Source organism: Trachinotus anak, unplaced genomic scaffold, assembly GCF_046630095.1.
Source record: "Trachinotus anak isolate AG129_WGS33_773 ecotype Australia unplaced genomic scaffold, CSIRO_AGI_Tana_v1 ptg000008l, whole genome shotgun sequence".
In the NCBI taxonomy this organism is placed as follows: domain Eukaryota; kingdom Metazoa; phylum Chordata; class Actinopteri; order Carangiformes; family Carangidae; genus Trachinotus; species Trachinotus anak.
In genome coordinates this window covers 9857352-9871093 of record NW_027273859.1, presented here as the reverse complement: position 1 = coordinate 9871093, position 13742 = coordinate 9857352, and the positions used below count along the sequence as shown (strand labels likewise).

General features: G+C 41.0%; 1 protein-coding gene across 4 annotated transcripts in view; it reads left to right on the top strand.

The window, feature by feature from the left end:
* Nucleotides 1-784: 784 nt before the first annotated feature.
* igsf9b (immunoglobulin superfamily, member 9b) overlaps nt 785-13742 on the top strand; it is a 29517-nt gene continuing 16559 nt past the window's right edge. Inside the window, exons 1-4 of one of the 4 annotated variants that reach the window (XM_071482463.1) lie at nt 785-1021; nt 3044-3119; nt 9267-9362; nt 11084-11290. In XM_071482463.1, the coding sequence (XP_071338564.1) occupies nt 9302-9362; nt 11084-11290 (268 nt within the window). In that variant the 5' untranslated portion in view covers nt 785-1021; nt 3044-3119; nt 9267-9301. Of the gene's footprint in view, nt 1022-1054; nt 3120-9266; nt 9363-11083; nt 11291-13742 lie in introns of those variants that run through there. The other 3 variants (XM_071482462.1, XM_071482461.1, XM_071482464.1) reach the window with 3 other exon arrangements.

Sequence of the window (13742 nt, the reverse complement as noted above, 5' to 3'; positions counted from 1 at the left end):
TGGTGAAAGACAGGGCTACCACCTCAATTTCCTTTGCAGAATAATTTTATATGAAAAGCACACTGCCAGTAAAGGTTGCACTTGGACAATCCTTTCAGATGCTTGGCAACCAGCTGTAGTGCTGGTTGTTTTCAAGGACAGTACCTTGTGTTCTCTTTGTCTTTCTTGCTACCCATTGTACGCACTCAACCAGCCCCCAACCACAAACTACCTGGATTTAGATCAAATCTAACACTTCACATAAGCTTAGAAACGTATTTTCTGAAGGCTGTCTAGCTTTTCAGGAAGCATGCACTCACATAGAAACTCACTTAGAAAAGACAGAGGTCAGTTGTACTGCTCCTGTTATCTGTGCTTTAAATGTCTGGGCAATGTACCATTGAACAATCAAGCATTTCTTGATTGTTCAATGGTACATTGTATGCTTTCCATTAACCCTTGAGTTTAATTGTGTTAGGTATTACTATAGATTAGATATTACTATGAGATAAGAATTAAGAAACACTACTTTAGACCAGGCACATAAGACATGCACAAACAGACGTGATAAGTGTATAGTAATATTCTGGCAATACTATAAAAAGAATAAAGTAGTATATTAGTGTGTAACCACAATTGAGATCATATTACTTTCTAAACTTGTTATGTCGCAAAACAAATCATAAATGCACAATCATTGTTATTAGCTAATAAAAGTCTATCTCAATTATGTGTTAAGATAACAATATTTTAGTTTCTCCAAATAAACTGCATCAATACACGATGGCCTGTCATTAACCCCTGGTCCTGATGGACACTGGCATGAACCCAATCAGTGTCTGTCGATCCAGGACTGGTACCGCCCCCCTGTGGTGAGACTGACCGACTGGCACTGGATTGGCTATTTTAAACAGCAGGGTGGACAAGACAAATGCTCCCCAAACACCCAGCCGACCACCTCAGTTCATCTATGGCAGGACTGGCTCATCTTTGAGTCATGCACAGCTCAGTTTAGGAGGACATCAGCGGAAGTGGTCATGAGGTAAGATAATCTGTGATAGTAAAGTGACAAAATCCCTATCTCTCCTTTTCTTTTTCTAATTATAATTATTTGCAGGGTCGTCCTAATTAGTTTGAACAAAAAAAGATGGCAATAACTATTTACAATTTTCTCTGACAGCGTAAGGTTTAAAAAAAAGAGGTAAAAATAAACTTTTCACAGTTTCCCAACTTAACTCATTATTGGGTACAACAACAAATAAATTAACAAAATAGGTCCATGGTAATAAATGTATTATTAACGGAAAATAAAACATTTATGAAGAGAATAGCTGTCTCTTGCTAGCTTTAAGTGCAGTCGTTAGCCAACGGAAGGCTAACGTTAGCTTAAAACTTGAGTGCTTAGTGAGTAAAGTAGTGTTTTGTAATGGCGGGTCAGTTTGGTACAGATTTAATGCAGATTTAACACACACTTTTTCACTGGCTCTCAGTTTGTCAGAATATTTGTTAAATATATTTCCCCACTTGACCCAAACAGCCGGGTCGTTTGTTGCGGTGAGGTCATGTTAAGTGTTCATCCCTGTGAAGTGGCTGTTGTAAAAGTTTACAGTATCACTATAGAAACAGCGCCTCGTCTCCAACCCTGCTGCAATAAATGCTGTTGTTCTGTTATTTGTATTTAACAAGGTGGTCAGCTCTCATTGGGTGGGTGGGTTTGGTGGTAAAACCCAATAAATTATTTACAACATATCGCGCCCTTTTTCCATTTTCCATCACATTAGTGGTATTTTATATGTCCTCACTGGACAGTGAGAGATGTTTTTGTTGCACATATGCTGGATGCTGTGCCAAACGTAGGTGTGCGTTTGCCTTTTGTTACCACCCTCAAGTCTTTCCCACGGAGAAGCTTTTGTTTGAGGCGCTAAAACACTAGCAGCATCAAGCCACACAGAGACAGGTGGCCAAGTAGAGGAAGCTGGCACACTTTACTTCAGTATAAAGGCGGACGACGCTCCCGGTACGACTTGACATGATGGGACTTTTTAAAACGGTTTTCAGACTTTTCTTTGTTTAAGTCTCGTCTTAAGTAATTGTCCCTGAATTGACCCTGAAACTGAAGCAACTAAGTGAAATTTAGGCCTAATCAAGTTTAGTGTTCACGCCTGTGACCTCTGTAAAGTCCTCCAGGAACTGAATATTGATTAACTTAGTTATTAGTAACGGAGATAACCGCTGATTTATAGTTCATGAAATGTTAGGAAATTGTGAGATTTCCCTGCTTTGTCCATTCAGTGGTCAAATATGTAATATATAAATGTATGAAATATGTAATCATCTAAAGTGGAGAAAACTGAACAAATATTGTTATTTTTCTTAGATAAATCGATTGTTTGACTAATTGTTTTAGCCCAAAATTACGCCTTTAACAATGGACCTGTATTTCCTCCAGTTTTATCCATGGTCTTTAGCCAGGACTTTATGTTGAAAGGTGTAACAGGAAGTGTAATGGTTGTATTCGTGGCGCTTGACAGTGGCTCTGTAGTGGGAGGGGGGTGGTAATAATGGGAGGGGAGGCACGGAGAGAGTATCAACAGCACGGCTCCAAGTAAACGCGCGGTGTGCTGATGAAACTTGCTCCTGTGTGATGTTAAATGCGCACTGCCTGGACCCAGAGCCATCTCTACATATATTTATGAAAAACATTATAAACTCTCACTTACGATTGAAGCTACTTTGGGCAAGTTCGGACTAAGAAGATTGCGGACATAAAAGCCAAGGCGTGGAAAGTTTAAATGGACTTCAAGTGGTCTGATATCGGACCCATGAAGGTGGCCTGGGTGAATGGATTTTATTGAAACCAGAAAATATTTTTTTAGGACGCCTGGAAGCTATGGATGTCGAGGACTAATTTTATTTTCCTTTTCATCCACGCACGGACTGAGAACAAAAATGTGACCACCTGCGCATTATTCAACACCGCCCTCTTTTTTATTTTTAAAATCGCATGTTTTGATCTAACTTCTCCCTGAAGAGAAAGAGCTGAACGACTACATTTGGTCTGCAGAGCGGGTCTAAAAGAGGAGCACCAATGGATTGAAAGACTGTACTTTCAGCTTCAAGTGAAAAGTGCCTCAAGCAAGGTAAGGAGCTGCGCTGGCAGAGGCAAAGCATCCTCTACAGGCCCTTCAACTAAACATAGAAAACATCAAGTAGTTTGTATCCCGTCTGTAATACATCAGTAACACACTGTATCTGCTGCTTGGATAGAAATCAATGATATTTCTGCGGTATTCTTGCTGCATCACTTAAAATGAGCCTGTGTGATTCAACAGTGACCTTACTTCATCACCTTTTATTTCTGTTTTAGCACATAAATATTATTTTAAAGACCCACAGTATTGCTGTAACATTAGTCTCCATTCCATGTAAAATGTCCTGTAGTAATACCACAATACCTTAAGCTTTTGTTTATGTTTTGTGTATCACATGCACCACTTGAAATCTCCGAATGAGTGTGGGAGATTTTTTTTCTTCATGTTAACCACAGTGAACAGGTTAAACACACTGCGATGACCCAAAACTGAACTCTGTATTCTGGATTAAAATGGTGAGAACAATAGCCAGTCAAAATAGTGCTTTTTATATTTTTTTTTATTCAGGACACTCTGTTAAAATCAGACTCCCTGTCAGACAAAAGATGCACCTGTTTTGTTTTGCAGGATGTCTGGATGGTGACATGGAGGACTGAGCATCACTATTCACTGTAGGGGTACAGAAATAAAGAGCTCATAGCTTGGTTTTTGTTTCATATGGACCACACAATTTATTTGCCTGCTGCTCCGCAGCATGGTGCAATGTAATGGACATAACCTAATTTTAGATGTTTTGTATAGAGAAGTGCAGCTGTCTTGTGCTTTTTACATAATATATACTCCCTGCTTGAGTGTTTCCCTTTCTTTGTTTTTGTTGTGTTTGTTAAAGCTGATTGGTTAGACGTGAGGTGCTCAGAGGCACACATCACTCAGGATGCCTGCAATCCTTTGTGTTGGACTATTGGACTGTATAGCAACACGATTTATTTTCATAAATATAAGCTTTTTTTCATTCTTTAACAGATTGCAGGTTGGTTTAGTCACATTTGAAATTTGTTATTTCCTCAAAAGGGTTCACTGGTGAAATTTCCATTCTGGTCTTCTTGTCAAATACTAAATATAAATAAGTCAGTCTTTGTGGTTGTTGTTCTTATTTTCAAGGTTACAGCTATGTTAAGAAGCAGTTTTGAATTTTTCTCCCAGAATCCTTTAAGTCAAGGTGCAGCATATCATCCAGGGCTTTCCTTGCCTGTCTGTCAGGTACCAGCTCAGGAGTCATTTAACTCAGTAATGTCCAACACATTTCAACATTTAGAGGGCCTTGACATTTCACTATTATCGTGCACTGTTCAAAACCCTATGTGTCCAACTGTGCCCTGTAGGCACATTGTCCGGTTGGAAGGAAAGTGATTACATTGAGAAATGTATTATTCATGAGTTAAACACAGATTGCTGTGTTATTAGTGGTCAAGATAGAGTCTGTAGTCCTTTACAGTGAATGCATGTTGGTAGCACAGTACTGAATCTTATGGGATACTAAAGAATATATACAGTATATTGGTGGCACCCTGTCTGATAGAGCCCTTTAAATCTGGTCAGTAACAGCTGTTCCAAATGAAGAAATGTGAACCAAATCAGCTAATATTTTTAGCTTTAACACTTTTGGTCTGTTGTGGTCAATACGCAATGGCGACGATGTCTCATTGATCTTCAGGTTTTGAAATAAATCCCAGTGTCACGCTTCAACACTGGACTGCAGCTCAGTTTGTTACCTTTGGCTTTTGACCCTTGGTTCCTCTCAGTGTCGTGTCTTGAAAGTAGCTTTATGGGACTGACTTGTCCCTGAGAGTTGGGGGCAGGAAAGGACAGAGACTCAGGAGTTAAAAGGAGGATGTTAGCCTCTTAGTTTTCACTAGACTCGTTCACTCTCTGCTCCCCTGTGACCTCTGGACCATCTGACGTCATCCTGGGGAACAAAATATGAAATCACTTCACTCATGATTGAAGCACATAGACGACTTGTTTGTGTAATTTTCAGCAATTATCGGTCGCTACAAAATTTCATTGCACAATGAAGGTAACACAGTCCAAGCTTCTCTGTGTGAGTAAATAAAAAACTACTCACTACTACTACTAGTACATTGACTACTACTCAGTATTTATATTCCCTGTAGCGCTACGTGTTAGGCTACCAACGACCACTGTGTTAATCCATATACAGTAGGATTTTCCCCTCACGAGACTAGGGCTCCACTCTTGTGCCCAGTGTGTGCCCTGTTCATTTCCTTTAGTTAAAGTAATTGTCAATACAGTTTCTAAATTGGGTAGCGGTGCCAGGGAAAAAAATCCATGAATTGATTCCTGTGATGTGTAGGCTGGACCAACCAGTCAAGGTTGGATTTGTGGTTTACAACCTATTCCTGTGTCAATGGCTGTGGTTCATGTAGCATTTGTGTAGATCAGTTGTCTTTGCTGTGGGTTGGTTGTGTGATATTTCTTCCTCTGTTTGAGATTCCTCTGTTCAATTCCGTTCAAAGTTTCTGCTCAAGTCACACTTGTGCTTCCTGCTACAGGCTGGTTTGCTCTGAAGCGACGGCCACTGTCAGGATTAACAAGGATTACTAAGAGAGTAATGCTGCTGCTTATCAGGCTTGTATCTGTCACTAGCATCACTGGTGGCTTTGCCTAGGTAATGACGGATAACACACACACTTTCACACACCTCAGGTCAAAAGTTCAGTTTTTGTGTTGCGCTTTTCGTGTGTCAGACAAGACGTTAGAGTGAAAGGAGAAACCAATGATTTGATTATCCCTCAAGTGTACAAGACAGCTTCACTTTTGCATTATTCAGTTTATGCCTCACGATCAGTTTATTCTAGTGTGATACAGATATGCATATGGGGAGGTTAGGCTTACCAGCTGTTGGAGCTGACAGCTTGGAATCAGCTTCTTGGATTTAATGCAAGAAAATGGGGTAAAAAGATTTTTACGACAGTATTTAGACAAGGTCGTCCATCCATCAATTTAGAGTCTGATTCTGGAAATGCCTTTCTTGCTTAATTTTTTATGACATTTGAATTTTGAAGAGTACGAGTCTTTTTGTAAATTTACTTTTTAGGCACAGGAGATCAGAAAGCCAGTCTCTTGGTTGATCTATAACTCCTGAATATAAAAGTGCATGAGACATCATTTTTCTTTTTGGTGGGTCGAGGCCCAAGTTGCTGAGGCAAGTCTCCAGAAAATGTGGAATACACAAACTACTAGCTTTCTAGCAAGTAAAGTGGCCATGTTATCTCCACCAGCAGAGACTGTGGATTCCCAGTAGGCAGAATAATCTGAAGTGTGTAGTGACTTGATTTACCAGTGATTGATCACTGCACAGCCAGATGACAGAGTGTCCTTGATTTGACTCCCCAATTTGATCTCTAATTCAATTACACTATTAACACTCAAAGCAGCAGGGCAGGATTAGTCTGGGTGTTAGAACTGTTCTGTCCAGAAGGCAAAGACTTGACTAGATCTAAAGCAATTTGTGTCAATGAAATCCAGTGTAACATTGCACCAGTCAGCGGTGTCAACTCACGTTACAGAGCTAAATGCCTTGTGCTGAGGCAGGAATTTCAAGGTTTTTCCTTGTTGTTTCTGCTTACCCTCAATAACCTTTTCTAAACTCATGATGTGAAGGCTACATTCATGTAGGTATTTGAGCTTTGAGCTTTTTTGTTGTCACTTTTTATCTTTGAAAACCTTACACATCCCAGTAATCTCATTATAAGAGTGTAAAAGATCACAAGAGTTCTGTCTGTTTAACTGGTGATGTCCATCCCATTTGCACAACTTCATATCAAGTGAAGGAAGTATGCACTCTAACATATTCTGTAACGTCAATGTCTCTTAGTATTATTGTGTGCAACTTGCAAACAGTTAATTATGTCCACTTTCCCTCAGTTACCCTTGTGAGGGGATTAGTGTGTAGGAATAAACCCTTCTCACCTCTCACATGCACAAGTTTGTATGGTGTATGCCCTCACATGGGAGCTGTAATCCACAGTTGTAAATTAATTATTAGATTCAAATCACAATTGCTTACAGTTCTGCAAGTGCTAATGTCAGATTGCAGTCGTATAAATAGCAAAAGGTGCTGCTTTTAACTGTTTTTGACTGCAACACCCTGAACATCTGCACTCTTTATTTTTTTAGGCCCTTTCTGTGTACATATGAAGTAAATGGCCCTTACTTTTCTCAGCTGCCTGAGGAAATAACCTGGCTGTCGTCTCTCTACTTCTGCACCTGCAGACAAAGCCCCCTTTAGGCTTCCTCTGTAATATATTGCCTCAGCGTGGGCACAGCCCTGTCTGTCTGTTCCCACAAGCCAGTCATATATCCTGGAGTGGAAGCACAATGGAGGAGGCAGGAGCAAAGGCAAGATTTGTTATGTTTTGCGGTTGTCAAAAGTTACTTGATGTCCACATATGAGTTGGAACTTTAGATATATAAGATGGGATTTTCTCATTATTTTTGCTGTCACGTCATTAAAATGACTGTGAAGATGGCAGCCAAGATGATGCAGTGATGTGCAATCACTTCCATCATTTTTTTGACTGCTGGAGGTGACACACAAATGATAGACTGAAAAGATTTATTTCTTTTTTTTTTCCAATATATCATGAAAGTCCTGTTTATTGCTATACCCCTACTGAGCAAATAATGTTTGCTCGGTGGGAGTAATCCTTTCACCATTACAAAAATTTTACTGAAATGATTCTGTCATGCAAAAACTGCCCAGGCATATTTTGTGTCCTGTCACCCTCCCCTCTTCATCAGCTTTTACTGCAAAGCCAACTCCAGTCCAATGTGTTTTTGTCCCACTTGTCTTCAGTGCTTGTGTTATCTTGGTTTTGTCTTTTTGCTTGTTTTGGAAAGGTGTAAAACTAAAATTATTACAATGCTTCATGGCCAGCTTCATTAGCAACAGGTTAATTCCTAAGTTATCAAGGGCGAGGACTTAAATGCATCTTTCTCCTGCTCTGTTCTGGGCTGTTTGTTTCCTGAAGTGGAATCATTGCCACTAGGAGATAAACAGCTCCTTTAAATGATTCAGTTACTCTGTGCTTCTGCAGCACATCTGTGGTTATATCAGCAGTTAATAACTAACACCTACCTGCTTTCCAAGAATAGCCTCCTTATATTACTTAAATGAACTTAAAGTAATAAGCTGGTATTAGGGGTACTGAATGGAGTGACTTAAGGGGAGGGGATGGGGTTTTATAATTTGTTTGAAGGGCAACAACTTAAACTTGTGCCTCCAATCCAATTTGAGGTGGAGGGCCTCATGAATTGCTGCATTTGTTCTTTTTGGTCAGACTGTGAAGTAGGCCCATAATTTGTGTAAGTGGAGCCCTGTTTGTGGGGCTTATTAGGAGATGAAAAATCAGTGGCTCGTGCTGGTGCGCTTGCATGAGCTGTTTGTGCATTTACTGTGAAAATCAGGTGAACTGCACCTGCTGCCCTTGGCTGCTTGATATGTGCTGTAGTCGACTTAATTCTAGTTTATTTAAGCATATTGTCTAATAGAAGTCTATTTATGCAACTGAAGTTACTTTTTTAAGCATTGGTAATAAGAAACATCTGGAGTTGTGCAGACACACCTGTCAATGCTGCTCGTGTCACCTGTCAATGGCTGTTAGCCTATTTAGCGCGAGACAAGACCTTCTGGATGAGCTGGACCAATCACAAGCATCAGGTTAATCTGTACATACACTTAGAGCCTTGTACAGGTCTTCTGCATGGACACACAAACACACACGTGCACACGCCCTCACACACACACACACACACGCACACACACTTTGGCCTATGCAGGCAGACCTCCACAGGATGCATACTCTCAGCAATTGCATGTCCCACTGTCTATGTGTAGCACTTGTTGGAATAGCTTATTTGCCATAATCCAACTCAGGCAGTTCAGTCATGCAATTTTCTAGAGGATTAAGTGTTTTCAAAGAATACAGTTATTTATTAACCAAAAAGCATCTGGAATGTAATGTAGTTGTTGGATTATGAGTTGATGTTAACTCGAGGGATTACATTTGTCTGAGCGGGGATGTGAGGGATGTCCTTGTGCAGCGGTGAATCGTCAATGGTACAGTAGTATTCTGTTGAAGAGTAAACGGGATGTGTGGTCTTCTCTTTCAGGTTGGGAGATGTGTGAAGAAGCGTGATAAACGGCCATGGGACTGGAGAGACACTGGCTTCAGGCTGTCACCACTGCTGTAGCCATCTGTCTGCTAAGTAAGTATGCTAATGCAAATATGGATCCATTGCATACATTTACAACGCATTACCATAATTCATTTCTCCTTTTGAGCTTTTAGAGTTTCTCACAAACACTTATAGACATTTTTCAGTACTGAGTTGTCTGCATCAAAGCACTTAGTACCACTTGTAACAATAAAATCATTTTCAAGAAACTGTTAACAAACTGTTATTGACAAAATGCAAATTGCAAAGCAAATAATTCTACAAATTGTTGCAGAATTTGTTCTGCCAACTTAAAAAAATATACAAAAACAGTAAAAGAGACACAATTATGTAACACTAACATAGAAAATGGACTCAACATGTGTAAAGAGGACTTGCACATGTACAGTACTGTGATGAAAATCTGCTTTGTGAAACTGTTTACATTTACATGATGGTGTTGCTTTATAATATGTTAATGGTTGACTGTAATTTTTGAAGACTTGTTTGAAACGCTTTTACCATATTATGTAGCATAATTACAGTATGTGTCATCTTTAACAAGTGTGTTAAGTTTTAAATTAATTTCAGATTTCATTAAATTAAATTCAATCAAATAATGGGTTGAATTTTGCACATTTAACTCACACATTTTTCTGTCAAAGCTATGGAAAAAATGTGTAGTTGGTTTTTTCACAAACTGCATGAAGTGATATTGAAAAGTGGAATCTTATAAAATGTTTTATACAGTGATATCATGTCATATATTCAAATGAATTTGTTTTTTTGTAAGACTTTCTGGGGAAAGTAAAAAGGAGGGGGGTTACAGCACAGACATGAGGGGACGAGAGAGAACGGGGCCAAAATCCAACTTAAATAATATCTCTGGGTGTGGATTTAGATCAATCCAGGATTTGTGCTACCCCCAACCCCAGGCACGCTTCTGTGTATGCGTGCATGTGTTTGTTAGGGGGGGCGGGGGCGGTGGGATTGATTGTGCTGGTCCGCAGACCATGTGTGTACCCCAGGGGGTGGTGGGAGGTCGGCTGGAAAGAGAGCACAGAGGATCCTGCTGCCCTGGATCAGAGTATCACCTCCACTACCCCCCCTTCAGAGATTTAAGTAATCACCAGGCCAGATGAGTAGCAGAGCAAACACTGGCACCCAGTTGCGCCTACACCCACGTGAGCACATGGCAGCGAGGGAGAGAGAGGAGATAGAGAGAGGGGAGACTGCTCCAGGTGTCACTAATGGGATTGCTGTGTGTTTGCAGGCTTTGCAGATATACGATCTTGTCACCAAATGGCACATGATTGTTTTACATGCCCTCTGATGGCCCAGCTTTTAACAGGGAACACTCTGGGGATGTCATATTCAGTGGCTGATTCGAGGTCCAGTTCAACAAGGCACTTATGGATCCATTGCTGCTTCTTTCTCAATTGTTTCCCACCAACTTTTCTGTCTTGATCTCTTGCTGCCTGTGTGGTCAAGTTCCCCCTCTCACCCCAAAGATATTACTGCTATCGTTCATGAGCTATTCCCTGCATAGAGAACAATTTTCACAGGATTGAATGACCAGAAAATTCCAGAGAGGTTAATCTGGCCTCCCTGACAGCTATAACTCTCTTTAAAAGCCTCATATTTCCCAGGCCCTTAAAGAACATGATTTATGTTGTTTATTCACATGTACTGTTTATTGCCTTCTATGCTATCAGCAAATGTCCACAGTGAATCCTGTGCTTTATCCTGGTGATATGCTGTTGTCCTTACAGGTGTGTCTCAAGGTGTGTCATCGTTGGTTCATGCCAGAGTGGGGGGTTCTGCAGAGCTGAGCTGCAATCTCACTCCTACGTCCAAGGAAGCCACCACACCAAACCTCTTTCCTCTACATGTGGTAGAGTGGGTGCGCCTTGGTTACAATGTTCCCATCCTCATCAAATTTGGAGTGTATGCGCCTCGTGTTCACCCAAACTATAAGGGTAAGAGTTATTCAGATGCATTCAATTGCATGCTCCTTTGAGAAAACTGATTTTACTTGACTGGAAGTTTACTCCCTTGAAGTATACCAGTAAGACCCTGGTTCGTCTGAATCCTTTGTTGAATATGGGGCTTCGAAAACAATTATCAGCGTGACAAAGACAAACTGAATTTGGAGCTACTATCATAGCAGTTTGTTTCTAAAATGATTCAAAAGACTGACCACGTATTGACAGATTTTTGTAATTATGGTCCAGTGGATTTTGGTGAGCGGAGGGGAGGTGTCCATGTGGCAACTTTTCTCCTTCACCTTGAGTTACATGCATCTTACATGCATCCTGTGTGAGCAAAGGTAGACATAAGGAGGTTACACTGGTATTTATGGAGACTTGACTAAGGGAGGTTTAGATGAAACAATACCCCAAATAGGTAATCCATCCAAACCACAGTCCCTGTAATTACTGCTGGTGTTCAGTCTGTGTGTTTCCAGTCTGCAGTTCTATTGCAGGGAAGGACGAGAATGCATGTGCTTTAATGGAGGCAGTAAAAGGGGGGTGGGGTAGCTGAGCAAGAAGAAGGGGGGTACCCCTAACGCTGTGCATGGGGGGATTAGGAGTGTAGGTGGGGGCTTGGTGGTCTGATGACAGTGTTTTATTAGTATGCTGAGGGGTGACCCAGTAAGGGGAGATTGTTGTGCTGGAAGGAGGATGGATGAAGCATTGGGAATAATGGGAGTTTTCTTGCTGGAGCCCTATAATCCTGTCATTGTCTACCAGAAGACAAAAGACAAAGAGGGGTATCACAACCTCCCCTTGCTTTGCCAAAGCCAACAGGAGCACTAGGACACCCAAAATGCCATACTTTCCCAAATAGGTCACTGTAATATACAGTGAACCTGGCTTAAAAGCCCTCTACATTTGTTGTATTAGAACTTATTAAAACAGGAGAGCCTACAGAGAATGAAACCCAGTGATTCAGAAACATGACTGCAGTGTCGTGACAACCCAGGACCCACATTTAAGGTCTATAAGGGCTGAACCACAAACAGGCTGCCTCCACAGTTGGGCTACATGTGTTTGGCATGTTAACCCTCTTGTAGGCCGTTAACCATGTCATTGTTTAGGGGCAGTCATCTGATGCACAAGCAACCACAGTGAAGTAAACAACATTGCAGAGATGTAGCAGAGTAGAAGACTGTTTGGGATGTCCTGATATTTTGGCATATCCATCCCTTGTGTGTACTTGTCTGGTGTGGGCTTTACCCCTGTCTGCCTTAGATCCTCATATCTCCCCTCCCACTGGAGGCAGATGGCAGCATGTGAAGCGTGTCAGCGCTGTGGGTCTAATGTATTCTACCCTTAAATTAAAATGTTGGGGGATTTCAGATTTAACCCACAAGACAGTCATGTAGGCAGCCATTTCCTGATTTTTGTCTTGGCTTGTCTTAGAACAGGAACAAGAGAGCAGGGATGATTTACATTTCAAGGGTTCAGATCAAAAAAACAATTAAAAGATCAACAAAATGAATTATGGGTATTGCAGCAACCTGTACTGGTGTTGAGAGCTGGGGTGGATCTACAGCATAATAGCTGCTTCCAATAAAGCTAAGTGGGTTGTCAGGCTTGAATATGAAATACTAATTATAAATGTTTCCTGTCCTTTCTTAGGTTGACTCATTGCATTGCAAATGCTGCACATTTAAGTAGGTTAAAATAAACCATAAAAAGCATTCCCAAATGCTGTCTGTCCTTGGTCTGCTGCTTTGTGTCAAACTCACTGATGCTATCTTCCATTTTTAGAAACTGAGATCAAAGAATCAGAGCAGACGATATCTTGGATGACTATTTCAGTCCATTAAACCAACAATTTTTTGATATGATATCAGGTGTATTTGAGATTGCATTCTGTATTTGAGGAGTGTCATGACTAGAGAGCGGCGTCCTTCTGTCGAACCTTTTAGACACCAGCCTGTCTGGGTCTCAGAGAGCCTCTCTTGTCTACTTAAAGTGAATTGGGAAGGTATTAGTACCCCTCATCCCTCTTCCTCTCTGTTTCACATCTAGCATGCCCTACAGGGCTGAACGTGAGTCAACTCACAACAAAGAGGAAACAGCCGAATAAACTCTGACTGACACACTATTATAGTCTGTATGAGTTGTATTTGTTGAGACAATATGTTCAAGTCTTGCAGTGTCAGGATGGTTTACTGTTGCAGGGCTAGATCAAATGTCTCCTGTGTGCTGAAGTAAATCAGTAGCGACTGTGAGCTGGGGACTCCGACCTGAGGTTAGAACGACAATGGGCAAACCCCCAGAGCTCAGCAGGCCTCCATCACGCTCTCAGTGTGACCTCTGAACACTGGAGAAGTTAAAGCCTGCATTTGTCACACACAAGTCATGTACACACACACACTTTTATCTACCAACGCACACACATAAACCCTGAACTCTATAA